The sequence below is a fragment of the Aotus nancymaae genome, unplaced genomic scaffold, assembly GCF_030222135.1.
Source record: "Aotus nancymaae isolate 86718 unplaced genomic scaffold, 86718_ANA_hifiasm-v0.15.2.pri h1tg000007l, whole genome shotgun sequence".
In the NCBI taxonomy this organism is placed as follows: domain Eukaryota; kingdom Metazoa; phylum Chordata; class Mammalia; order Primates; family Aotidae; genus Aotus; species Aotus nancymaae.
Genome location: NW_026988418.1, coordinates 61575505 through 61603190, shown reverse-complemented (window position 1 = coordinate 61603190; position 27686 = coordinate 61575505). Strand labels below are relative to the sequence as shown.

General features: G+C 40.1%; 2 protein-coding genes across 4 annotated transcripts in view; one reads left to right on the top strand and one right to left on the bottom strand.

Moving 5' to 3' along the window:
* The window catches only part of MAGI3 (membrane associated guanylate kinase, WW and PDZ domain containing 3), a 273333-nt gene extending 261629 nt beyond the window's left edge, over positions 1-11704 (top strand). Inside the window, exons 20-22 of one of the 3 annotated variants that reach the window (XM_012466612.2) lie at positions 6987-7125; positions 8008-8098; positions 8671-8757. In XM_012466612.2, the coding sequence (XP_012322035.1) occupies positions 6987-7125; positions 8008-8057 (189 nt within the window). In that variant the 3' untranslated portion in view covers positions 8058-8098; positions 8671-8757. Of the gene's footprint in view, positions 1-6986; positions 7126-8007 lie in introns of all 3 variants that reach the window. The other 2 variants (XM_012466610.2, XM_012466611.2) reach the window with 2 other exon arrangements.
* The window catches only part of PHTF1 (putative homeodomain transcription factor 1), an 84148-nt gene continuing 63503 nt past the window's right edge, over positions 7042-27686 (bottom strand). The window contains exon 20 of the transcript XR_010341238.1: positions 7042-9792. The gene's annotated coding sequence lies outside the window, so the exon portion shown is untranslated. The remainder of the gene's footprint in view (positions 9793-27686) is intronic.

Below are 27686 nucleotides of genomic sequence, written 5' to 3'. Positions count from 1 at the left end.
ATGACTAGACACATGCACAAGTTCAAAGGGGTGAAGAGAAAAGATTTCACAGAATAGGTGGCGTTGACAGGTCCATAGGATTTCAATAGGGAGAAATTTGAGGAGAGAAAACATTCCAGGCTGAATAAATGAGCAATGGGGCAAAACGAAGAAAGTATCAGTTACATACAGGGAACTTCAAATGGTTGAATGTACATAGATTTTATTTAGAAAATGCATAGAGGAATAGAGGAAATGAGAATATAAAAGCAGATGGGTCACAGGCATAAAGGTCCTAGACAGTGGGAAGCCACGGGAGGCTTTTCAGCCAGGAATTTCCCCTCAGAGCAATCTGCTGATAAAAATCTGTTAGTGGTGTGCAGGATGAAGGGAATCGAGGTAGCTGTAATTTATGCATAAAGTGGTAGTGGTGGGAGTATAACTTGAATGGTAACACTTTGAATGGAAGATAAGAGGTGCCTATGAATTCAACTGTCAGTGAAGAAAGGACCAGACTAGATGACGAACAAGTATCCTTAAATGAGGGATGAAGGAAAAGGAAGAGTAAAGGATGACTCAGAAACCTTGCCCCATCTATACTACAAAAACCATTAGGGAGACCAAGGGGAGAAAGGATATGGCGAAGACTGATGATGTAGTAAGTTTGAGCCATGTTGAGGTGAAGGGAACAGCTGGTAGAGCAGGTGTAAATGTTTAGCAGGCAATTACTACTAGTGGTAGAAGCCCAGATTGCCACATTACTGAAAAGTGATGATTGAAATCTTTGTGGTAGATACGATCACTAAAAAAGAATATTTAGAGAGTAGTGAGCCAAGGGCAGAACTGAGCAAGGCATGTAATTAGTGGACTAGAGAAGATAAAGAAAAAAGGAAGGCGAAGCGTGCAGAGCCACAGAGCCAAAGCTGCAGAATGTTTATGACAAAGAGCAACTGATGGCCAGATGCTGTTACTATAGCTCATCAAGAACTGCTGGATCTACTTTCTCATACAGTTTCATACAGTGATGAGAACGTGGGTTTGGAAATCAGACAGGACAAGAATTGAACCCGTTCTGCCACCTTCTAGCTGTGTACCCCTACGTAACTTCTCTGAACCTGAGTTTCCTCATCTGCAAAATGCAGAATCATATGTAAAATACACAGTACAAGTAAACTTCTTAAAGTCTTAATAAGAGCATCTTGAGACCCTGTTTACAGAGGATGGCATATTTATTCCTGGCTTTCTTGGTCCTTTCCTCTCCCCTCCTCTCTTCTCTCTCTCTCTCGTCTCTCTCTCTCTCTCTCTCTCTCTCTCTCTCTCTCTCTCTCTCTTACTCACACACACACACATAACACACACACAACCTATTCAGTTAATTTACATCTATGTTTTTAACTCCTTTGTATATATTGTCACAAAATCCAATTAAATGATAAATTAGGATATGTTTTAAATGTTAGTTCCAAATATAATCTTCAGATCCACTAATCTCAATAAACAAAAGGCAAACAGGCCTTAAAGCAGACAAAGTCTAGTTCTAAACATGTCATTCTTAGCCAGGAGTGGTGGCACATGCTTGTAATCGGAGCTACTTAGGAGGCTGAGGTAGGAGGTCACTTGAGCCTAGGAGTTCAAGACCAGTCTGAGCAATACAGCAAAACATCCTCAATTAAAAAACAACATAACATGCTTTATGAATGAGCAGAAACTTTAGAATTTAATGATGAAATCAGCTTTTATTTCAAGATTAAACTCTAAAAACAAAAGCAAATAAGCAATTCACTGTTAGGCCCCAGTGTGTTCTAACCTGTAAGAAAATGTCAGCTTTTCAGAGAAGTCACTTTTGGGGCTATTAAATTATCAAAATCTTGACTTGATAAAGCTCGTGAGGGCTTTGCATATAACTAGTGCTCAATAAAATGTTATTGATGTCCAAATGATAAGAGTTTATCTCCAGCTGACACTCTCACCATGGAGCCACCTGAATGCCTCTTTCTGCCTCCCCGGCTTGCCTCTCCTCTTCTCCCTTTATTAAGTTGACAGCTGTACTTTGTGTCCTATACTTTTATTCCGTATCTCCAGCATATAATGCCTTGACTGTTCATATCAGGTGCTCCATAGATACTTGTTGAAAGTATCTATGTTGAAAGTAAAATGGATGGATAATAATTCTAGATACTGAGATAATTATTGTTTTTGAATTTTAACTTTATTTTTTGAGATGGAGTCTCGCTCTGTCACCCAGGCTGGAGTGCAATGGCACAATCTCAGCTCACCACAACCTCCGCCTCCCAGATTCATGCGATTCTCCTGCCTCAGCCTCCCGAGTAGCTGGGATTATAGGCGCATGGCACCACACCTGGCTAATTTTTGTATTTTTCATAGAGATGGGGTTTCACCATGTTGGTCAGGCTGGTCTCGAACTCCTGACCTCGTGATCCACCTGCCTCGGCCTCCCAAAGTGCTGGGATTACAGACATGAGCCACCACGTCCAGCCTGTTTTTTTAATTTCTAAGATTAGTTCTCAGCACTTACTATTGGGTGAACAGGACTGGGGATATATGAAGTAATTAGCAGAAAACTTAGTAGTGTCATTAAGAAAACAAGAAAATGTTAACTTGTAGCAGATGGAAGGGTATTGAGAGTCATTGAGAGGTTCTTCCTTTCAATCTGGTTAAGATTGAGAGAGGAGGGAGAAAAAAAGTGTTCTGGGATGAGGAAGTGAGAAATAGCTGAATGGAAAAGATTCATATTAGGAAATAGTGTCAAACTTAAATATTTAACATAGAACAGAATCAGATTTAGAAAATATTAAGACTTTACTGTCTTTGAGGCAATGTGTATTTCCCATACAACATGTGTTTTTACTTATATTATTTTTTACTCTGAGGTAGGTGACATTATCCTCACTTACAGATTTAAAACTGAGGCTCAAGGAGACTTCGTCACTTGCAGAGATCACTCAGCCTGTGAAGGCCACAGTGTGACCCAGGTGTGACCCTGGTCCGTTGTCCTCGAAGCTTGGTCCATGTGCTTTCTGCTTTGTCGGGTCTTGGCTTGTGTCCAGTTTGGATGGATTTCGTTGAGAGGCAGATAGTTTCTTAACACGTTGTAAGATAATGTAAGCCATGTGGCAGAAATATTATTTTGTAATTTTAATACATTTGTAGTGGATGTTGTTTTTAAAACGATGAGACTGCCTAAAAAGATAATGATTTGTTTAAAAAAGGGAACATTTTTTTTCCCTGTTCTTCCTACTTCTTTTCTTTTGGTTCTATTTCATTTTTTCCCTCCCTTTCATTTGTCTTTCCTTTCTCTTCTCTGTCCCCATATTATATATTATTATTATTATTACTTTGAGAGAGAGTCTTGCTCTGTTGCCCAGGCTGGAGTACAATGGCATGATCTTGGCTCACTGCAACCTCTGCCTCCCAAGTAGCTAGGATTACAGGTGCCCACCACCACGCCCAGCTAACTTTTGTATTTTAATAGAGACGGGTTTCACTATGTAGGTTAAGCTGGTTTCAAACTCCTGACCTCAGATGATCCACCCACCTCGGCCTCCCAAAGTGCTGGGATTACAGGCATGAGCCACCGTGCCTGGCCTAATTATTTTTCAATAATACAAAACTGAACTTGAATCTTTGTTCTGTTTATCAAAAGATGTTTTCTCCCATTTATTTTTTATGACATTTTTAAAAGTGACTTAAAATTTTAAAAGGATGTTTACTGGGTGAATTTCTTTATCTGTAGTTTTGTGTAGGTCTCTGCAGAACTTCTCCCACTTTGAGGGCCTAACAGTAAATCTTAAAGCAATGGCTCCCCTCCTTTCCCCCAAATTCAGTTTTAAAGTTAAACAAAAATGACACCTGGTGGCAAGTCTGTTCAATTACAAGTTTTATTTGTAGTTTATTGCAGTGAAATAAAAAGTATTACAGTTTTGGAGAGCTTAAGCTAAAGAATGTGATTGAAATAAACTATAACCTCAAACATGTTTTACAAGATAAACCCAAAGCAGGGTCCAAATACTATCTACTTTTTCATTTATCAGCAGGCTTATATATCTAGTGCTTATTACCTACATCGCCTCATGAAAATGATTCCTCTTCCATCACTTATCAAGGGAAATCTAAGTATTGGCTTTTGTTTCACTTACCTATTCTGGATAATAAGGGGTTTTTTAATTATTCTCCATCCTATTGTCTTACTTTGGTTTGGCTGGTTTTGTTAAGGTGTTTTCATTTTACATATTAAACCCATCAATCTTGTTTCTAATATCCTCCATTTCTTCAAGAGTAAGCCTCCCATGTTTGAAAGAAGTATGCAACAAGACCCTTAGTCTATTTCTTAGTTAACTTGAATATTTTTGCATTGTGCAGAATGAAATTCAGTCTACAGTTAAATCTTAATGATACACTTTAAAATAGCTTGAAAACTAGTATCTGTACTTTCTGTATAATCATGTTTTATCTTAAGTCCTTCCAGAACCCCAGAAAGTAGGTACTAATATTATCCTCATTTAACAGATGAGGAAAATGAGACCACAACGCTAGAAAAAGGTAGAGCACAGGATGCGAACCACAGCCTCCTGACCACTTGTGCCACGCTGTATGTGTAGAAAGAGCTGGTCCACTGACCTTTGTTAAATATTGGGTCCTTCTGTTTTGTTACTTCTGGATTGGTTTATTATTTTTATTCTTTAGTTACAGCTAGCTTCAACTCAAAGGAACTTCTGGATTGTTTTAGTAAGCTCTTACAAATATTTGAATATTTCCTTTTTGGAATTTCAGTAATATGCCATTGTTTGATGTTTCTGTTTTGAAGTCAGTATCCTTCATTTACATGTCACCTTGAAATAGATTTTTTTCAACTTTTATAAGTTGAGGGGGTACATGTACAGGTTTATTACACAGGTATATTGCGTGATGCTGAGACTTGGAGGATGAGTGAGTTCATCTTCCATCTCCCCAGTAGTGGGCGTAGTATCCAATAGGCAGTTTTTAGCCTCTCCTTCCCTCCCCCATCTTGTATTCCCCAGTGTCTGTTCTCATCTTTGTGTACCTGTGTACTTGGTGTTTAGCTCCCACTTATAAGTCAGAAATGTGGTATTTGGTTTTGTTTCTGCATTAGTTTGCTTAGGATAATGGCCTCCAGCTCCAACCATGTTGATGCAAAGGGTACATGATTTTGCTCTTTTTATGGCTGCATAGTATTCTATGGTATATATGTATCATTTTTTTTTTTTTTTCATTTCTTTTGAAACGAGTCTCACTCTCTTGCCCTCATGATCTGCCCTCCTCCCAAAATGCTGGGATTCCAGGCATGAGCCACCGAGCCCAGCAACATTTTCTTTATCCAATCCAGAGTTCATGAACACATATTTGCTTGAAACAGATTTAAAATCAGTACCATCATTATCTTTAATTAGGTCCATTGCAAAGTTATACTTGACTTTTCCATATTTCCCTTGTTCTTTTAAAATAATTCAGAAAGTCCAGGCATGGTGGCTTAAGCCTGTAATCCCAGCACTTTGGGAGGCCGAGACGGGTAGATCATCAGGTCAGGAGTTCAAGACCAGCCTGGCCAACATGGTGAAACCCCATCTCTACTAAAAATAAAAAAATTAGCCAGGCGTGGTGGTGTGCACCTGTAGTCCCAGCTACTCTGGAGGCTGAGGCAGGAGAATTGCTTGAACCCTGGAGGCAAAGGTTGCAGTGAGCCAAGATGGTGCCACTGCACTCCAGCCTGGGTGACAGAGCAAGACTCCATCTCAAAAAAATATGTAAGTAAATAGACATTTCTAGTACATCACAATAGTATTGAGGTATATCTTACTCTGATCCATAGTTTTATGTTTATTTTCCTGAGAAATTATTTTACACTAACATCACTAACTTTATGCCAGTTACTGGTTTTAAATAAATGTTCATATTAATCTATTCTCCAAGCTTTAAGAAATTTAATCTTAATCTTATTCAAATGCCTCATGTATGTACAGGACATGGTGGCAGCTCAAAGGAATACACAGTTTTCCCTGAAGGCCAAGAAAGGCTTCAAAGATAAAGAGCCCTCTGCCCAGGTTATAGGATATACATTTAAGATTCAGCTCAAGTTTGAAAGTACCCTCCACATTTAGACATAGCTCTGTAGTATCATTTGGATTGTTTGTGAAATATCTAATGTGTACCCAGTGCTCTCACGTGAGAGTTAATGAAAGGACAGATGGCAGCAACAGGAATAGACAGTGTCCAGGTTTACTCACTCATAAAAACCCCACATGGGAAGTGCCAGGTTTACTTATAAAAATCCTACACAGGAAAGTTTCATATGGCTAGTAAAGATCTCGGCATCTTCAAACCAAGAATCAAATTTTAGAATTTGATTAACATTCTAAATTTGATTTCTATAAATTTATAAATTTTTGATTTCTATAAATTTAGAAAATTATAAATTTGATTCTAGAATTTGATTCTTGATTTCTTTTTTGAGATGGAGTCTCACTCTGTTGCCCAGGCTGGAGTGTAGTGGCATGACCTCAGCTCACTGCAACCTCCGCCTCCTGGGTTCAAGCAATTCTCCTGCCTCAGCCTCCCAAGTAGCTGGGATTACAGGCACGCACCACCATGCCCAGCTAATTTTTGTATTTTAGTGGAGATGGGGTTTCACCATGTTAGCCAGGGTGGTCTCAATCTCTTGACTTTGTGATCCACCTGCCTCAGCCTCCCAAAGTGCTGGGATCACAGGCGTGAGCCACTGCACCTGGCCCGATTCTTGATTTGAAGATACCCCAATCTTAGTTACTAGCCACATAAAACTTTCCTGTGTAGGATTTTTTGAGTAAAACTGGACACTGTCTCTTCCTGTTGCTGCCATCTGTCCTCTCATCAACTCTCACATGGCAGCACTGGGTACACATTAGATATTTTACAAATCAAAGAATCACTTAGCAAGTTTGATTTACGAAGGATGCACAGTTTCATGTTGTTCCTGTAAATGTTCTGTCTAGGTTGGTGACCAGATTGTTGAAATCAATGGGGAACCTACACAAGGAATCACACATACTCGAGCTATTGAGCTCATTCAGGCTGGTGGAAATAAAGTTCTTCTTCTGTTGAGGCCAGGAACTGGCTTGATACCTGACCATGGTAAGTAAAGTAGCCCACTGGTAGTTGAAAAGTTGTATTTTAGGAAGGGGGGCAGAAGAAAAAGGAATATCTATTTGGAGAGGATGGATATTTTACTAGTTAATTCAGAGATGAACACTAGAACCATCAAAAGCTAGTTACATAACAGAGTTATAAATAGTATTAGAAAACAAGTGACTTTGTCAAGCAGAAATTTTGTTGGAATGCAATATATTTTAAATTCAATCAGAAAAAAAATATATAGTAGTTTTTGTAGAGAAATGTGCCTGTAAAAAAAAAAATCAAGTGTATTAGAGGCAAACGATTTACATGTCATTAAAAAAACATTTTAAATCTCTTCAAAACATCCCAGATTTTCCCTTACTTGGCTAATTACACATTACCAACAAATATTTTTATTTCTATAAAGCAAAATAGGTTTATACTGTAATGAGTAAGTAGCCTGAAAACTTTAGGCTTTTCTGGTGACTCGGCAAAAACAAGTTCTCTCACCCTACCTGCAGACAGGGAGCTGGCGCTGAGACCTTGTCTTTCCTGTATTAACGTTAAACATCCTGGGTTTCCACTGCATGTTTTGAAATACCATGGTATTTGAAAGTCACTATTGTTTGAGTGCACTATTCTAGAAATAAAGGCAGTACCACACCCACGCAGTACCCGCCTCATCTAGCGCCCCACCCCCAGCCCTACCCCACCCCATCCCACCGCTTTTGAGGGATGAGTGTAGACATAATCTCCTACAGTACCCTTCCAGCTTATGATTCTCTGGCTGTATTATCTTCCACCATCTGCTTGTAAATCATACGTTCCCAGTGACATCTTTGCTAACTGCACTGATTTTTTTTTTCACATAGTCCTAGGCTTTTTCTCTTCCTTCTTCAGGTTTGGCTCCTTCCGGTCTGTGCTCCTACGTGAAACCCGAGCAACATTAAGGCTTTCAGGGCTTTTCTTGGTCTTTCCTTAAAAAGACTTGGTAAATTTGCATGTCTTGTAAATCACTTCCTTCTTTTGTTTTCTTTTAAATTAAAAATGATGCTGTTAAGTACATCTGTTTCTATCTTCTGCACTTTTCAGTCTCCTTTTGACATTAAATTTGACAGCTTAATGCAAGAGAACTATTTACAAATGCCCATGAGCCTCATTCTGGTTACCACAGTTTGGTTTCCTTTATTAGTGATTTTGCCATATCCTAAACTATATCCATTAATAATAATTAGTGAGCTTCTTGGACCAGGTAATTTGGTTCAACTTTGTAACTTCTAAGTTCTGACTGGGCTTTACTAATAGAGAATTTACAGATCATATATTATCTCACTAATTATATGTAATTGGAAAAAATATCTATATAAACAACCTATCCTTCATGTATGAACAGATGTCTGTACACATCTGTCTTTATAGAAATATGTTGTAAACATATACAGACTGTATAAAATACTCATAGGCTTTTTAAGCAGTCACTTTCAGATGGCTGTCAAAGTTCAAAACGTATTGTTCCTATTTATAATTCTAAAATTTAATGTTCCATTCAAATCACTTTTTTAGGTGATTGGGATATTAATAATCCTTTATCTTCAAATGTGATTTATGATGAACAGTCACCATTACCCCCATCTTCACACTCTGCTTCCATATTTGAAGAGTCTCATGTGCCAGTAACTGAAGAATCTTTAATGAGAGTTCAGATATGTGAAAAGGCAGAAGAATTAAAGGACATTGTGCCTGAAAAGAAACGCACTTTAAATGAAAATCAGCCTGAGATAAAGCATCAGTCTGTTCTCCAGAAAAATGTGAGTAAGAAGGATTCACCCAGCAGTCACGGGCACAGTAACAAGAAAAATCTATTCGACGTAGAAAATGGTGTTCCCAGAAGAGGTAGATCAGTGAGTCCCAAAAAGCCAGCCAGTCAGCATTCAGAGGAACATTTGGATAAGATTCCTAGTCCTCTAAAAAATGACCCCAAAAGAAGACCCAGAGATCGATCTCTCAGCCCCAGCAAGGGGGAAAATAAAAGTTGTCAGGTCAGCCCCAGGGCAGGTTCTGGACAGCATCAGTGCAGAAAAAGCAGAGGTCGGTCTGCCAGCCCGAAGAAGCAGCAAAAAATTGAAGGAAGCAAAGATCCATCAAATGCTGAGGGCAAATTATTAGAGGGTAAGAGTCGAAGAATAGCAGGCCGTGCAGGCGATAATGCTGAGGAGAGCCCGGATGGGAAGGAAAAGTCAGGTGTCACCAGGAGAGATGCAAAGCAGAATCAGTTGGAAAAAAGCAGAACAAGGTCTCCAGAGAAAAAAAGCAAAAGAATGGTTGAGAAGTCTCTTCAATCCAGAAAGGCTAGTAACACTACAAGTAAAGTAGTATCTGAAAATGAAAAAGGAAAGAAAGTAACCATAGGAGAAACAAGTTCTAGTAATGATAAAATAGGAGAAAATGTCCAGACATCAGAAAAGAGGCTGAAGCAAGAACCTGAAGAGAAGATAGTTTCAAACAAAATAGAAGATCACAAAGGGAAGGAACTAGAGGCAGCTGACAAAAACAAAGAGACTGGAAGATTCAAACCTGAAAGTAGTTCTCCAGTTAAGAAAACACCGATAACTCCGGGGCCCTGGAAGGTGCCGAGTGGAAATAAAGTCGCAGGCACTACTGGTATGGCTGAGAAACGGCAGTAACCTTTAGTATACAACAAAGAAACACAAGTTGTAATCTTTTCTTACAGCAGCATTTTTCCAGAAAAAAAAAAGCCTTTTTCTTTTCAGATATTCTGAAACAGATAAGTACATGTTAATGTGAGCATCAAGTTACCTAGGCTGCATGAAGGGCCTTAGGATTGCTAAGAACCAACTGTCCCCTTGGCTGGCTGCCCTCCCTTGCACTCAGGAAGGAGCTGCATCCACGTGCTCATCTGACCCGCCCTGCTCAGGCTGCCCAGCTCGTCTTCATGAGTGTCTGAACAAATGTTGATATTAACAGTGTGGTCACAACTCACTTTGTATTTGTGCCAAGTTATCTACTGTATCATGTCTGTTTTTATCCTTCTCGTTCAGCTGTTGTTTCCACAGTAAAGAAAAAGAAGTTAGGTTTGGCTTGGAAGTTGATGTTCTCAATAGCATGTTGCATGTTTACAGAGAGAAATATTTGAGTTCTTGCAGAAGAGACTGTCAACTCACCATTAAAGATGGCACTTGTCTCTTCCAACAGCTACTGACGATGTCCCAGTTTAAAAATAAACCCCCCAAACATCACTACTTTACGGAAAAAAAATGTAGTCCAAAATACTGATGCTTTCTTCTTACGGCTTTTTATTTTAATTTGGCTGGATAAGTTGTTTCAAGTAAGTGTTAAAGATGATATTACTTACAACTGAATGTTTGAAATGAGAAAGTACTTTAAGCAATAGAGTCCATCTCCTGCTGTGTTATCCAACATTGGTGTGTAGTTACAGCATCTCAGGTCACCCTTTTTATTTGTTATTTCATTATGAAACCATAAAGAAGCATGTGGAAAATAGTGTTTATTGCTCTTTGAAGAAAAACCACCAACTATTTCTGGATATTTTGGCTTTACCTACTACTAAAGTCATTAGTCTTTAATACATAATGCATATTTGAAAAGGAAACATAATAGATCATGTGAGGGACTTAACCACGAAACCAGTTTCACAGTCCGGGTACCAGCTCTTCTGGTAGCACGTGTACAAGCTTGGGTGTTTAGAACAACCTATGTAAGGTATTACCCAGCAAGTAAGGACAAATGTGTAGACAGTACTTACTGGATCTTATTTAACTTTTAGCTACATTAACTTTCTTATTTAAAAACAAGAAAGGGAGACTAAACATCTGCTTAGCTTGTACACATTTTCAGAATACTTTTAAAAAGTCTAGTTAAACATGTTTCTTAGAAGTTGGAGACTGTTAACTTCCATAAAATAGATCAGGTTTTTCAGTTCCCTGAAGCAGCATTCAGTAGCATCTATAAATAAAAAGGCACCTTCTGAAAATAATAAAAAACTCTTTTATGGAGTGTGTAAACACACTTGTTCTGTCACCCTGGGTTCATCTTCTTGTGAAGCACATTATATCCAAGTCCTTCCCTCTGGGAGTCTGACTGTGAAACTCTTTAACCCAACAACTGTATTAGACCCTGTAGATAAGACATGCTTCCCAGAGTGAGATTTTTGAAATCCCTTTTCATCCAGAACTGTATTTACACACCTGTTGTAACTATTCAAATAAAGCAAAATTATTAGGAGGCTTGATAAATACTAAGAATTTAGTACCACAGAAATTATTTATTTTCCCTATAGTCTACAATTAGTGATAACAAATCCTATTTTTGTTAACCGTGACATAACTTTGATGTCCTATGTTGTCCTATGTGGCTCTTCCTTTCTAAGTAACCTCTGTACTGATTATATACTGACTTAGCAATGTGGCCTTGGAATGCTGAGCAAAATATGGATGTACTGGTTGTAAATGTTTATATATTGTACAGTACCTTTATATATACACTTGAGGTTCTGATTAGAGAAAGATCTGTAAATTGCTCGTTATTTTTTATATAGATATTAAAAAAAAAAAAACAGTTCATAGCCTGCATTTCTTTTTACTGTCAGATTGGTTTAATGTTGCTTTCTAATGGTGGCGCTAGGTCCATCATAGACTGAGCCCTCAAATAGATTTTGTCTCTCCAAGTAACAAACATTCAGAGTCCTAAAATCAGGAAGACTTATAGCTATACTTTTATTTACATATAGAGTTTGAAATTGTTTAGAGTTGAATATCATTATACCCATTTTTCATCTTTCATTGTAAAGAAAATAGCTTTGGATAATTTGCTACTAAAAAATCCTTTCTTAACACTATTGGGGAGAGAAGAAGGTTTCTTATTGGAAATTCAGCTACTAGACATTTATAATGGATATAGTAACATAAGTCCAGTTACCACAGGGTCACAAAATTCCATTTCATTAGACTAACAATTCACATTATTTTTAAAGGTCATTTATTTAGTTTTATACTTAAAATGAAGTGTTTGTTTTTATTTAACTCAGTACGAAAAATGCCTAAAACCTACTTCAAGATCATGGTTAATTTAATACTCTTTTAATGTGAAAAATAAATTCCTATCTACCATTGCAAGAACTCATACTAAAAGTAAACCCACAGCCGGGCACAGTGGCTCATGCTGTAATCCCAAAACTTTGAGAGGCCAATGCAGGCAGATCACTCAAGGACCAGCCTGGCCAACATGGTGAAACCCATATTGACTAAAAATACAAAAATTAGCCAGGCGTGGCGGCAAGTGCCTGTAATCCCAGCTACTCAGGAGGCTGAGGCAGGAGAATCGCTTGAACCCGGGAGTTGTTGTTGGAAGTTATGAGCTGAGATCACGCCATTGCACTCCAGCCTGGGTGACAGAGCGAGACTCCATCTCAAAAAAAAAAAAGTTACCTAAACTTCTACTTCCCAGACCCCACAGGGAAAAGCTTCTGTCATAGCAGAAGCTGCGGAAACTGACAATAAAATCGTTTTGTTGTTGTTTTAGTGAAAATATTTTCTTATTGGTCACAACAGGGAGAAAAGCTCTGAGATACTATCCCATTGTCTCACTAGTGAGAACAGAAGGCTAAGATCCTATGATACTGTCTTGTAGTTAGTTACATCAGTCTTGGACCAGGCAGCTTCTGAACAGGGTCAACTCTTTTACTTCAGAAGTCTTGGACCCAGAAAGCCATTTGGCTTTTTATTCTACATGAGAATACCTTGTTATTTCCCCTTTTAATAGCAAGATATAAAAGGGAAATAAATGTATTCATGTAGAAAACCAAATGCTTTTAAACATATAAAGAATTTTATGTTTAATTAATGTCCACCATTCAAAGAGTAAGGATTTAATAAGGCAAGGAGTATTCAGATTAAACTGTGTAACAGTCTCACTAAAGACTTCCAGGAAGCTGTATTTAAGTTGAAGCTTAGACCATAGTGGCTTAGAACATTGGTGACATTTCAATCTGGTATGATGAATACACCAGAGCAACTTTTTACATCATCATGGCATGCTCCCATGCTTAAAAACTTGCCTAAAAACTATCTGTGCTTTTGAAACAATAAAAATTTGTTCACATGGCTCTTCCCTGGTTCTGTTAGAGTTTATCAGGAATATGACTTGTTTAAAGCATGTCATTAATTATTACATGAAATCTATAATATTTGCTTTTAGCTACCTGAATTAATTTAAAATATCAACTAAGTTGGATATATTTTCAAAATTGCTAGGCAAGTAGCCTTAAGAAATATAAAGCCAGGCATGTTAGTATACACCTATAGTCCAAACTACTCAGGAGGCTGACCTAGGAGGATCATTTGAGCCCAGGAGTTTGAGTCCAGCCTGGGTGACAGAGTGAGACCCTGTCTCAAAAATAAATACACCTTTTTTTAAATTTTTCCTTGAGATGGGGTCTCACTCTGCCACCCAGGCTGGAGCGCAGTGGCGCAATCTTGGCTCACTGTAACCTCTACTTCCTGGGTTCAAGCAATTCTCCCACCTCAGCCTCCCCAGTAGCTAGGACTACAGGTGCGAACCACCACACCTGGCTAATTTTTGTACTTCTTGGTAGAAATGGGGTTTCACCATGTTGGCCAGGCTGGTCTCAAACCCCTGACCTCAGATGATCCGCCCACCTCAGCTTCCCAAACTGCTGGGATTACAGGCATGAGCCACTGCACCTGGCCAAAAAAAAAAATTAAGTACCATAAGAAGGGAATGTGAAGGCTTATAAAGAGCTAGAATTCTATTTAATAGAAAACTGAATCTTTCTCATGTATACATTAAAATAGGAAAACGTAGCCAAGAGCTGTAAGTTAGCTAAAGCCTATATTTTGACAAAGAATCCTGTGGGGATTTGTTCTGCAATATTGCATTCAAGTCAAGCCTAACTATTAGCAAATACACGAATCAAGAGACATATTTTGTCCTAAATAAAAACCATTTATTAACTTGAGTACCTTATACCTTACAGGCTAAGAATATGCTGCAGGAAAGGCACAGAATTATTGCACATTTGTGAAACTCACACTTCACTATTCAACATGGGCCCCAATAACTGCAATGAGCAAAGGATTACTAACCTAGCCAGTACATGAATAGATTAGGTTTAATGAATTAACTTCTTGATATTCCCAAGCGACACACTGTATTTGGGAGTGAGACTCTCTAGCCTATTATGAGTGTGTAGATCTAAAAGTTTTCAAAAATAAATTTCAGAAGGGATCCAAGATGGCCGATTAGGAGCAGCTCAGGATTGCAGCTCCCAGTGAAAGCACAGAGGGCGAGTAGACACCGCATTTCCAGATGGATTTTTTTTTAAATTTATTTTATTTATTTTTTATTTTTGAGATGGAATTTCGCTCTTGTTACCCAGGCTGGAGTGCAATGGCACAATCTCGGCTCACCGCAACCTCTGCCTCTTGGGTTCAGGCAATTCTCCTGCCTCAGCCTCCTGAGTAGCTGGGACTACAGGCGCGTGCCACCATGCCCAGCTAATGTTTTTTTTGTATTTTTTAATAAACAGGACTGCAGGGAAGTTCACACGGCAGCTGGGCAGGACCCACAGCAGCTCAGCAAAGCCTCTGCAGGCAGACAGTGACTAGGCTGCCTCCTCGCAGGGCAGGGCAACCCTGAAAAAAAGGCAGCAGCACAACGGAAACTCATAAATAAAGCCCTAACTCCCTGGGACAGAGCACCTGGGGAAAAAAAAGGGGGAGTTTATGAGTTCTGCTGTAGCAGACTTAAATGTACCTGCCCAGCAGCCTTCAATGAACAACAGAGCTCACAGCTCAGCACTTGAGCTCCTATAAAGGACAGACTGTCTCCTCAAGCAGCTCCCTGATCCCCGTATATCCAAAGAGTCACCTCATAAAGGAGCACTCAGACTGACATCTGGTGGGTATCCTTCTGGGACAAAGATAGCAGCAGAAGAAACTGGCAGCAACCCTTACTGTTCGGCAGCTGCTGCAGGTGATACCCAGGCAAGCAGGGCCTGGAGTGGACCTCAGCAGTCCTACAGCAGAGGGGCCAGACTGTTAGAAGGAAAACTAAGAAACAGAAAGAAATAACTTCACCATCAACAAACTGGACGTCCACTCAGAGATCCCATCTGAAAGTCAACAACTACCAAGACGACAGGTAGATAAATCCACAAAGATGGGAAGAAACCAGCGCAAAAAGGATGAAAACACCCGAAAACAGAACACCTCTCCTCCTACAAGGGATCACAACTCCTCACCAGCAAGGGAAAAGACTGGATGGAGAATGAGTGTGATGAAATGACAGAATCAGGCTTCAGAAGGTGGGTAATAAGAAACTTCTGTGAGCTAAAAGAACACGTTCTAACTCAATGCAAAGAAACTAAGAACCTTGAAAAAAGATTTGACGAAGTGCTAACGAGAATAAACAACTTAGAGAGGAATATAAGTGAACTGATGGAGCAGAAAAACACAAGAACTTCATGAACCATACACAAGTTTCAACAGCCGAATTGACCAGCAGAAGAAAGGATATCAGAGGTCGAAGATAAACTCAATGAAATAAAACGCAAAGGCAAGATTAGAGAAAAAAGGGTAAAAAGGAATGAACAAAGTCAACAAGAAATATGGGACTATGTGAAAAGACCTAATCTACGTTTGATAGGTGTACCTGAATGTGACGGAGAGAATGAATCCAAGCTGAAAAATATTCTTCAGGATATGATCCAGGAAAACGTCCCCAACCTAGCAAGGCAGGCCAATATTCAAGTCCAGGAAATACACAGAACACCACAAAGATATTCCTCAAGAAGAGCAACCCCAAGGCATATAATCGTCAGACTCACCAGGGTTGAAATGAAGGAGGAAATCCTAAGGGCAGCCAGAGAGAAAGTTCGGGTTACCCACAAAGGGAAGCCGATCAGACTCACAGCAGATCTCTCAGCAGAAACCCTACAAACCAGAAGAGAGTGGGGGCCAATATTCAACATCCTTAAAGAAAAGAACTTTGAACCCAGAATTTAATATCCAGCCAAACTAAGCTTCATAAGTGAAGGAAAAATAAAATCCTTTGTGAACAAGCAAGTACTCAGAGATTTCATCACCACCAGGCCTGCTTTACAAGAGCTCCTCAAAGAGGCACTAAACATAGAAAGGGACAACCAGAATGCATGTGGAGAGAGATCCAAGATGGCCGGTTAGGAGGAGCTCAGGATTGCAGGTCTGAGTGAAAGCGCAGAGGATGAGTGGACACCGCATTTCCAGACTGATTTTTACTGCCCACAGACCAGGAGATTCACAGGCTGAGGAGCCCCACGGGTCGCCAGCGTGGCTGTTTTGGCCAGCGTGCCTGTTTGGCCTGCACCCTGGCGTAGCGGTTCCCAGTGCAGAGTAAACGAGACTGTGTCCCCTCTTAGCCAGCAAGGGGAGCTGAAACGGGGAGCCAGGCCAGGAGATTCCCGGGCAAAAAAGCACCACGAATCTGAGAGCCATGGTTTCAGCCGGCGCAGCGGCTCCCGGTGCAGAGTAAATGAGACTGTGTCCCCTCTTAGCCAGCAAGGGGAGCTGAAACAGGGAGCCAGGCCAGGAGATTCCCGGGCATAAAAGCGCCATGAATCTCAGAGCCGCGGTTTCAGCCGGCGCAGCAGCTCCCGGTACAGAGTAAACAAGACTGTGTCCCTTCTTAGCCAGCAAGGGGAGCTGAAGCAGGGAGCCAGGCCAGGAGATTCCCAGGCAAAAAAGCACCACGAATCTCAGAGCCGTGGTTTCAGCCGGCGCAGTGGGTCACCGCACGGGAAATCACACAGATCCCAGCACCTATTCAACAGGCGACCAGGTCACCTGGTAGAGAGCCGACCATTCAACTAAAAAAAAAAGGCTCTGAGGCAGGGAGCCAGGTGACCAGGCCCGGCTGGTCCCACCACCACAAAAACAAAAACAAAAACACAGCAATTGGAAACGCTCTGGGTTGAGACTTTCACAGCAAGCACAACGGAACCCAGGATGGTCAAGCTCTGTGGAGGAGGGGCATCTGCCATTACGGAGGCAGCCTGCAGTTGCCGAGGCAACCTGCCCTCGCCAAGGCAACCTGCCATTACAGAGAGACTCCGTCACTACAGAGGAGGGCCAATATAGCGGAAGTAGTTCTAACTACACCCATATAAACAAGACTGCAGGGAAGTTCACATGGCAGCTGGACGGAGCCCACAGCAGCTCAGCAAAGCCTTTGCAGGCTGAGAGTGACTAGGCTGCCTCCTTGTGGGCAGGGAAAATGGCAGCAGCACAGAGGAAACTCATAAAGCCCTAATTCCCTGGGACAGAACACCTGGGGAAAAAAGGGGTTTATGAGTTCAGCTGCTGCAGACTTAAACTTACCAAAATCAGAAGTCAACAACTACAAAGTCGACAGGTGGATAAATCCACAAAGATGGGAAGAAATCAGCACAAAAAGGATGAAAACACCCGAAAACAGAACACCTCTCCTCCTACAAGGGATCACAACTCCTCACCAGCAAGGGAACAAGACTGATGGAGAATGAGTGTGATGAAATGACAGAATCAGCCTTCAGAAAATGGATAATAAGAAACTTCCGTGAGCTAAAAGAACATGTTCTAAACCAATGCAAAAAAACTAAGAACCTTGAAAAAAGACTTGACGAAATGCTAACAAGAATGGACAACTTAGAGAGGAATATAAGTGAATTGATGGAGCTGAAAAACACAACACGAGAACTTCACGAAGCATGCGCAAGTTTCAACAGCCAAATGGACCAAGCAGAAGAAAGGATATCAGAGGTTGAAGATCAACTCAATGAAATAAAACGAGAAGGCAAGATTAGAGAAAACAGGGTAAAAAGGAATGAACAAAGTCAACAAGAAATATGGGACTATGTGAAAAGACCTAATCTACGTTCGATAGGTGTACCTGAATGTGACGAAGAGAATGCATCCAAGCTGGAAAATACTCTTCAGGATATTATCCAGGAAGACCTCCATAACCTAGCAAGGCAGGCCAATATTCAAGTCCAGGAAATACACAGAACCCCACAAAGATATTCCTCAAGAAGAGCAACCCCAAGGCATATAATCGTCAGACTCACCAGGGTTGAAATGAAGGAAGAAATCCTAAGGGCAGCCAGAGAGAAAGGTCGGGTTACCCACAAAGGGAAGCCGATCAGACTCACAGCAGATCTCTCAGCAGAAACCCTACAAGCCAGAAGAGTGTGGGGGCCGATATTCAACATCCTTAAAGAAAAGAACTTTGAACCCAGAATTTAATATCCAGCCAAACTAAGCTTCATAAGTGAATGAAAAATAAAATCCTTTGTGAACAAGCAAGTACTCAGAGATTTCATCACCACCAGACCGGCTTTACAAGAGCTCCTGAAAGAGGCACTACACATAGAAAAGAACAACCAGTACCAGCCACTCCAAACACACACGAAATGGTAAAGAGCATCAACACAATGAAGAATCTGCATCAACCAACAGGCAAAACAGCCAGCTAGCATCAAAATGGCAGGATCAAATTCACACATAACAATATTAACCCTAAACGTAAATGGACTAAATGCCCCAATAAAAAGACACAGACTGGCAAATTGGATAAAAAGCCAAAACCCATCTCACATGCAAGGATACACAAAGGCTCAAAATAAAGGGATGGAGGAAGATTTACCAAGCAAATGGAGAGCAAAAAAAAGCAGGAGTTGCAGTTCTCATCTCTGATAAAACAGACTTTAAAGCAACAAAGATCAAAAGAGACAAAGAAGGACATTACATAATGGTAAAAGGATCAATGCAACAAGAAGAGCTAATGATCCTAAATATATATGCACCTAATACAGGAGCACCCAGATACATAAGGCAAGTTCTTAATGACTTACAAAGAGACTTAGACTCCCACACAATAATAGTGGGAGACTTCAACACACCATTGTCAATATTAGACAGATCAACGAGACAGAAAATTAACAAGGATATTCAGGACTTGGACTCAGACCTGGACCAAGCAAACCTAATAGACATTTACAGAACTCTCCACCCCAAATCCACAGAATATACATTCTTCTCAGCACCACATCACACCTACGCTAAAATTGACCACATAATTGGAAGTAAATCACTCCTCAGCAAATGCAAAAGAATGGAAACCATAACAGTCTCTCAGACCACAGTGCAATCAAGTTAGAACTCAGAATTCAGAAACCAACCCAGAACCACACAGCTTCATGGAAACTGAACAACTTTCTCCTGAATGTTGACTGGATAAACAATGAAATGAAGGCAGAAATAAAGATGTTCTTCGAAACCAACGAGAACGAAGACACCACATACTGGAATCTCTGGGACACATTCAAAGCAGACTCTACAGGAAAATATATAGCAATAAGTGTGCACACGAGAAGAAAGGAGAGATCTAAAATTGACACCCTATCATCAAAATTGAAAGAGCTAGAGGAGCAAGATCAAAAAAACTCAAAACCTAGCAGAAGACAAGAAATAACTAAGATCAAAGCAGAATTGAAGGAGATAGAGACACAAAAAACCCTTCAAAAAATCAATAAATCCAGGAGATGGTTTTTTGAAAAGATCAACAAAATAGACAGACCACTAGCTAGATTAATAAAAAAGAAAAGAGAGAATAACCAAATAGATGCAATAAAAAATGATAAAGGGGATATCACCACAGATTCCACAGAAATTCTAACCATCATCAGAGATTATTACAAACAACTCTATACACATAAACTAGTAAATATGGAAGAAATGGATAAATTCCTGGACACTTGCATCCTCCCAAGCCTAAACCAGGAAGTCGAAACCCTGAATAGACCAATAATGAGGGCTGAGGTTGAGGCAGCAATTAAGAGCCTACCACCCAAAAGAAGCCCAGGTCCAGATGGGTTCACAGCTGAATTCTACCAGACATACAAAGAAAAGCTGGTACCGTTCCTTCTGAAACTATTCCAAACAATCCAAAAAGAAGGAATCCTTCCCAAATCATTTTATGAGACCAACATCATCCTGATACCAAAACCCAGCAGAGACTCAGCAAGAAAAGAAAACTTCAGGCCAATATCCATGAGGAACATAGATGTAAAAATTTTCAATAAAATATTGCCAAGCTGATTGCAACAGCACATCAAAAAGCTTATCCACCATGATCAAGTAGGATTCATCCTAGGGATGCAAGGCTGGTTCAACATACGTAAGTCTATAAATGTAATTCACCACATAAACAGAACCAAAAACAAAAACCACATGATTATCTCAATTGATGCAGAGAAGGCCTTTGACAAAATTCAACAGCCCTTTATGCTAAAAACCCTCAATAAACTAGGCATCAACGGAATGTATCTCAAAATAAAAAAAGCTATTTATGACAAACCAACAGCCAATATCATACTGAATGGGCAAAAACTGGAAGCATTCCCTTTGAAATCTGGCACTAGACAAGGATGACCTCTCTCACCATTCCTATTCAATATAGTACTGGAAGTTCTAGCCAGAGCAATCAGGCAAGAAAAAGAAATAAAGGGTATTTAAATAGGAAAGGAGGAAGTCAAATTGTCTCTGCTTGCAGACGACATGATTGTATATCTAGAAGACCCCATTGTCTCAGCCCAAAATCTCCTGAAACTGATAAGCAACTTCAGCAAAGTCTCAGTATACAAAATCAATGTGCAAAAATCACAAGCATTCCTATACACCAATAACAGACTTAAAGAGAGCCAAATCAAGAATGAACTGCCATTCACAATTGCTACAAAGAGAATAAAATACCTAGGAATACAACTAACAGGGAATGTAAAGGACTTCTTCAAGGAGAACTACAAACTACTGCTCAATGAAATAAGAGAGGACACAAACAGATGGAGAAACATTCCATGCTCATGGTTAGGAAGAATCAATATCATGAAAATGGCCATACCGCCCAAAGTAATTTACAGATTCAACGCTATCCCCATCAAGCTACCAATGACCTTCTTCACAGAACTGGAAAAAAATCACCTTAAACTTCATATGGAACCAAAGGAGAGCCCACACAGCCAAGTCAATTCTAAGCAAAAAGAACAAAGCGGGAAGCATCACACTACCAGACATCAAACTATACTACAAGGCTAAAGTAATCAAAACAGCATGGTACTGGTACCAAAACAGAGATATAGACCAATGGAACAGAACAGAGGCCTCGGAGGCAACACAACACATCTACAACCATCCGATCTTTGACAAACCTGACAAAAACAAGCAATAGGGAAAGGATTCCCTGTTTAATAAATGGTGTTGGGAAAACTGGCAAGCCATGTGCAGAAAGCAGAAACTGGACCCCTTCCTGACACCTTACACTAAAATTAACTCCAGATGGATTAAAGACTTAAACATAAGACCTAACACCATAAAAACCCTAGAAGAAAATCTAGGCAAAACCATTCAGGACATAGGCGTAGGCAAGGACTTCATGACCAAAACACCAAAAGCATTGGCAACAAAAGCCAAAATAGACAAATGGGACCTAATCAAACTCCACAGCTTCTGCACGGCAAAATAAACAGTCATTAGAGTGAATCGGCAACCAACAAAATGGGAAAAAATTTTTTCAGTCTACCCATCTGACAAAGGGCTGATATCCAGAATCTACAAAGAACTAAAACAGATTTACAAGAAAAAAACAAACAAGCCCATTCAAAAGTGGGCAAAGGATATGAACAGACACTTTACAAAAGAAGATATACATGAGGCCAACAAATATATCAAAAAATGCTCATCATCACTGGTCATTAGAGAAATGCAAATCAAAACTACACTGAGATACCATCTCACACCACTTAGAATGGCAATCATTAAAAAATCTGGAGACAACAGATGCTGGAGAGGATGTGGAGAAATAGGAACACTTTTACACTGTTGGTGGGAGTGTAAATTAGTTCAACCATTGTGAAAGACAGTGTGGCAATTCCTCAAGGATCTAGAAATTGAAATTCCATTTGACCCAGTAATCCCATTACTGGATATATATCCAAAGGATTATAAATCGTTCTACTATAAGGACACATGCACACGAATGTTCATTGAAGCACTGTTTACAATAGCAAAGACCTGCCTGGAACCAACCCAAATGCCCGTCAATGATAGACTGGACAGGGAAAATGTGGCACATATACACCATGGAATATTATGCAGCCATCAAAAACGATGAGTTCATGTCCCTTGTAGGGACATGGATGAACCTGGAAACCATCATTCTCAACAAACTGACACAAGAATAGAAAATCAAACACCACATGTTCTCAGTCATAGGCAGATGTTGAACAATGAGAACACATGGACACAGGGAGGAGAGCATCACACACTGGGGTCTGTCGGGGGGAGATAGGGGAGGGACAGCCGGGGATGGGGAGTTGGGGAGAGATAGCACAGGGAGAAATGCCAGATATAGGCGATGGCAAGGAAGGCAGCAAATCACACTGCCATGTGTGTACCTATGCAACAATCTTGCATGTTCTTCACATGTACCCCAAAACCTAAAATGCAATAAAAAAATAAAAATTTTAAAAAATAATAAATTTCATTAATTTGAAAGGTTATTTTTATAGTGCGTAGGTCCACTTGCTGCTAAATAAAATGAACCTAAAATAAAAACAAACATACTTTGTGAGACATCCTGGTGTTTAGAATTTTTCTTCCTGTCTCTGCAAGTCAGAACCATACTCCAAGGAGGCAAGTTTTTGGTTCTTCAACTTTTCAAAGTGTTTAGTTTATATTATACATGGGCCATAGTGTACATATTTAGAAAGTCTGTAGATCAGTGGTTCCCAACTCTTTTGGCACCAGAGACTGATTTCATGGAAGGCGATTTTTCCATGGACCTGGAGACAAGGGGAGGGCTGCAGGGAGGGATGGTTTCAGGATGATTCAAGTGCATTACATTTATTGTGCACTTTACTTCTGGATTATTACATTGTAATATATAATGAAATAATTCTAAAACTCACCATAATGTAGAATCAGTGGGAGCCTTGAACTTATTTTCCTGCAACTAGAAGTCCTATCTGGAAGTGATGGGAGATGGTGACAGATCATCAGTTGTTAGATTTTTATAAGGAGCACGCAACCTAGATCCTCGCATGCACAGTCCACGATAGGGTTCGTGCTCCTGTAAGAATCCAGTGCTGCCACTGATCTGACAGGAGGTCGGGCTCAGGCGGTAGCAGGAGCAGTGGGAGCAGCTGTAAATACAGATGAAGCATCACTCTCCACCCACCACTTACCTCCTACTGTTCGGCCATGGCGGGGGTTGGGGGTGTGGTGGCTGGGGACCCCAGCTGTATATTATACATCCACAGCAACTTTAAGAGTGATAATTTTTCCCAATACAACTGCAGATTATAAAATTAAGTCAACATTATCTCATCCTTCTATGGTTATTACTATTCCAACTAAATGTATGAATGGCCTAATTTTTTTACATCTTGGTTTAATATCTCAGTAACAAGTTAATTATCACCAAAATCTCATTCCTTTTTTTGAAATCAAAACAAAAGCTCAAGTTCCTAGAAATTATTATACAGGGATAAATGAAGCACTGAGGGTGCAAGAATCATGAAATTACAGTTAATCTTTGAAAAACATGGGTTTGAACAGTGTGGGTCCACTTATATACGGGTTTTTTCTACAAGTATGTGAAAAATATTTTTGAGATTCATGGCAATTTGAAAAAACAAACAACGTAGCTTAGAAATATAGAAAAACTAAAGTTGTATAGTCGATTTTATCATTTACTATGAAATACACACAAATCTATTATAAAAAGTTAAAATTTATAAAAACATACAAACTACATGGCACCATTCACAGTTGAGAGAAATGTAAACAAACATACAGTATTAGATTGTAACTGCATAAAATTAACTGTAGTACATACTGAGATGCTATAATTATTTTGTAGTTACCACCTGTTGCTATTGTGAACTCAAGTGTTGAAAGATCTGTTTAAAACACCGTGTGACACTAATCATCTCTGTGTGAGCAGTTCATCTCTCCATCAACTGTGGATTACAGCAAAAAGTGGTCCATTGCGGTTCTTGCATATTGTTTGTGTTTAGTGCAATACTGTAAACCTTGAAGACATAAACTGCAGGACCCATATGAAGTACCTACCAGTGACAGAAGTGCTCCCAAGAAGCATAGAAGAGTCATGACATTACAAGAAAAAGTTGAATTGCTTGATACATACCATAGATTGGGGTCTGTGGTTGCCTAGTATGGAAGGAAGGCAGGGAGGGATGGGGAAGGGAGGGAGGGATGGAGGGAGGAAGGGAAGGACGGAGGGAAAACTCATGAAGCATTTGCTGCAGTTACACCACAAGGCATGAAAACCTTGCACTTTGTGAAATACCTGTGCAGCTTCGGCCCCGTACGTTGGCTCACGCCTGCCCAGCACTTTGGGAGGCCGAGGCAGGCAGATCATGAGGTCAGGAGATCGAGACCATCCTGGCCAACATGGTGAAACCCCATCAGTACTAAAATACAAAAAATTAGCCAGGCATCGTGCATGCCTGTGGTCCCAGCTACGCCAGAGGCTGAGGTAGGGGAATTGCTTGTACCTAGGAGGCGGAGGTTGCGGTGAGCCGAGATCACACCACTGCACTCCAGTCTGGCGACAGAGGGAGACGCCGTTAAAAAAAAATAAAAAATAAAGCAGCTTCATGTGGGCGCAGGAGTGGTCTAAGGCATAGCTATAGGTTCCAATGTGATTCAAGAAAAAGCAAAGTCATATGACAACTTACAACAAAAGGAAAGCAGATTTGCTGACCAAGAAGCAGCAGACAAGTTCACAGATGCCATTCAGACAGTAACTGAGAAGAAAAGATATCTGCCTTAGGTTTTTAATGCAGAAGAAAGTGCTATTCTGGGAAATAATGCCACAAAGGACATTTATCAATAAGAAAAAGCAGCAAGCACCATGATTTCTGTGCAAATACAGTTGTGTTTATGATCAGGATTACATGTATCTGAAAGCTGCTAACCCCCAATCCTTGAAGGAAAAAAAAAAAAAAAAACAGCTGCCAGTTTTTGTATTGTATACCAAGAGGTCTTGGACACTGAGAACACTTTTTCTAGAGTGGTTCTGTCAATGCTTTGTCCCTGAAGTCAGGAAGTACCTTGCTAGTAAGAGACTACCTTTTAAAGTTCTTTTGATACTGGACAATACCCCTGGCCACCTAAAACCCCATAAATTCAACACTAAGGCAATGAAGTAGTCTCTGTGCTCCCAAATGCAACATCTTTAATTCAGGAATAAGGGGGTCATAGGACCTTTAAGGTCCATTACTCATAGTACTCTGGAAAGGACTGTCAATGCTGTAAAAAAGAGAGAACAATATGAAAGTCTGGAAGGAATGATGATGCCATGCCACTGAAGATGCCACCATTGTTCAGAAAAAGCTGTGAAAGCCATGAAGCCCAAACAATAAATTCCAGCTGGAAAAAACTGTCCAGATGTTGTACATAACTTCATAGGATTTACACATGAGCCAGTCAAGGAAATCGTGAGATTGTGAATGTGGCAAAAAAAGGTGGGGTTTGAGGGGTTTCAATATATGGCTCTTGGAGAAATTCAAGAGCTAATAAATACCACACCACAGGAATTAACAGATGACTTGATGGAGATGAGTGCTTCCAAACCAGTGCAAGATGATGAGGAAGAAAACCCAGAAGCAATGCCAAAGAACAAGCTGATGTAAGACATCTGGCAGAAGGGTTCCAATTATTCAAAGCTGCTTTTGACTTCTTTTACAACACGGACTCTTCTATGATACAGACACTGAAACTAAAGCAAAAGAAGAAGGATTGGTACCATATAGAAACATTTTTAGAGAAATGAAGAAAGCAAAAAGTCAGACAAATTACAATGTATTTCTGGAAAGTTAGACCAAGTGCCTTTTGTGCTTCCCCTTCCACCTCTGCCACCCGAGTCAGCAAGACCAACCCTTCCTCTTCCTCCTGTCTACTCAATGCGAAGATGACAAAGATGAAGACCTTATGGTGATCCACTTCTACTCAATGGACAGGAAATATACTTTATCTTTCTTAGGATTTTCTTAATAACATTTGTCTTCTTTCTAGCTTACTTTAAGAATACAGTATATAATATATATAACATACAAAATATGTGTTAATTGTGTTACTGGCAAGACCCACAGTCAACTGTAAGCTAATAAGTTTTTGGAGCATCAAAAGTTATACACGAATTTTTGACAGGACAGGGGGATGGTGCCCCTAACCCCTGCATTGTTCAAGGAGCAAATATATAACTAACTGTATGAATGGTAAGTTACTTGAGGTCTATTCTTCATTCAACACATTTTTATTGAACATCTATTTTAGGTGAGATACAGTTCTATGTTCTGGAAACAAGAAAAAGTCCTGCTTTCAAGGGGCTTACATTCTAGTGGGAAAGGAGACAAGAGACAGTCAAAAAATAAACAGGATGATAAAATTGTGGTAAGTGCCATAATTAACAAGGAGATATAACTGATAACGGAGAGAATGGGTAACTAATTAAGGTCATGAGAGAAGACCCTCTAAGGAACTGACAGCTGACAGCTGAGAGATAAGCAGGAGCCAGCCAGAGATGAACCTAAGAAAATATATTCCAGGCAGATGAAACAAGCTTGCACAAGCATGATATGAGACAGAACCTGGAATAATAGAAGAGCAGAAGGAGGTCAGTGTGGTGGCGCGGTAAAGGAGTGAGGTTGTAACGTAAAGGAGATGAAGTTGGAAGGCCAGGCAAGCCTGATAATGAAGGGCCTTGGAGGCCACCACAGAGAAAGCCAGGGAAGGTTTAAGTAGGAACAATATTAGTTTCCAAATTTTGAAGCTCATGCATGTGGCTATGAGAAACCAACTGTAGGAGGTAAAAATGGAAACAGACCAGTGGGTCACACAGTCATCCAGGTGAGAATGAAGCAGGCTTAACCTAGTAGCTGTGGAAAAGTAGAACTGGCATGACTTGGTAGTAGATTAGATATGGAGCCTTCAGCCTGAGCAACTGGATAAACTCATTAACTAAGGTAATGAAGAGCTGTTTTACTCTTCAACTTTCAAACAACTGAAAAACAATTTTAAAAATATGAAAAAATGGATTTTAGATGTTAGACACTAGGCAGCACAGGATAGAAGTAAACAAGGTGAGTCCCATGATTGATCCAAGATTACATAGAGGCGGTTTTACATAGAGGCAGTTTCTAGGCTGTGGTGCAAGAAGGGAGGACCTAAAAAGAACCAAGCAGTCTTGCTGAGTTGAGGAGACAGATATGAAAATCTGGGAAAGGCCTGGGGGTCTAGATATTCTAGGTAGGAGTACCAGAGGGAATGCAGCTGCACAGAGAGGGAAGGGCTCCTTTCAAGTCTCTGGCTGAGTATTGATCAGCACAAGTATGTGAAGAAATACTCAAGAACAGGGAAAGAACCATAAGAAGCAGGCAGAAAAATTCCTGAAGTTCACACAAGTCTGGGAATAGTTCATGCTAC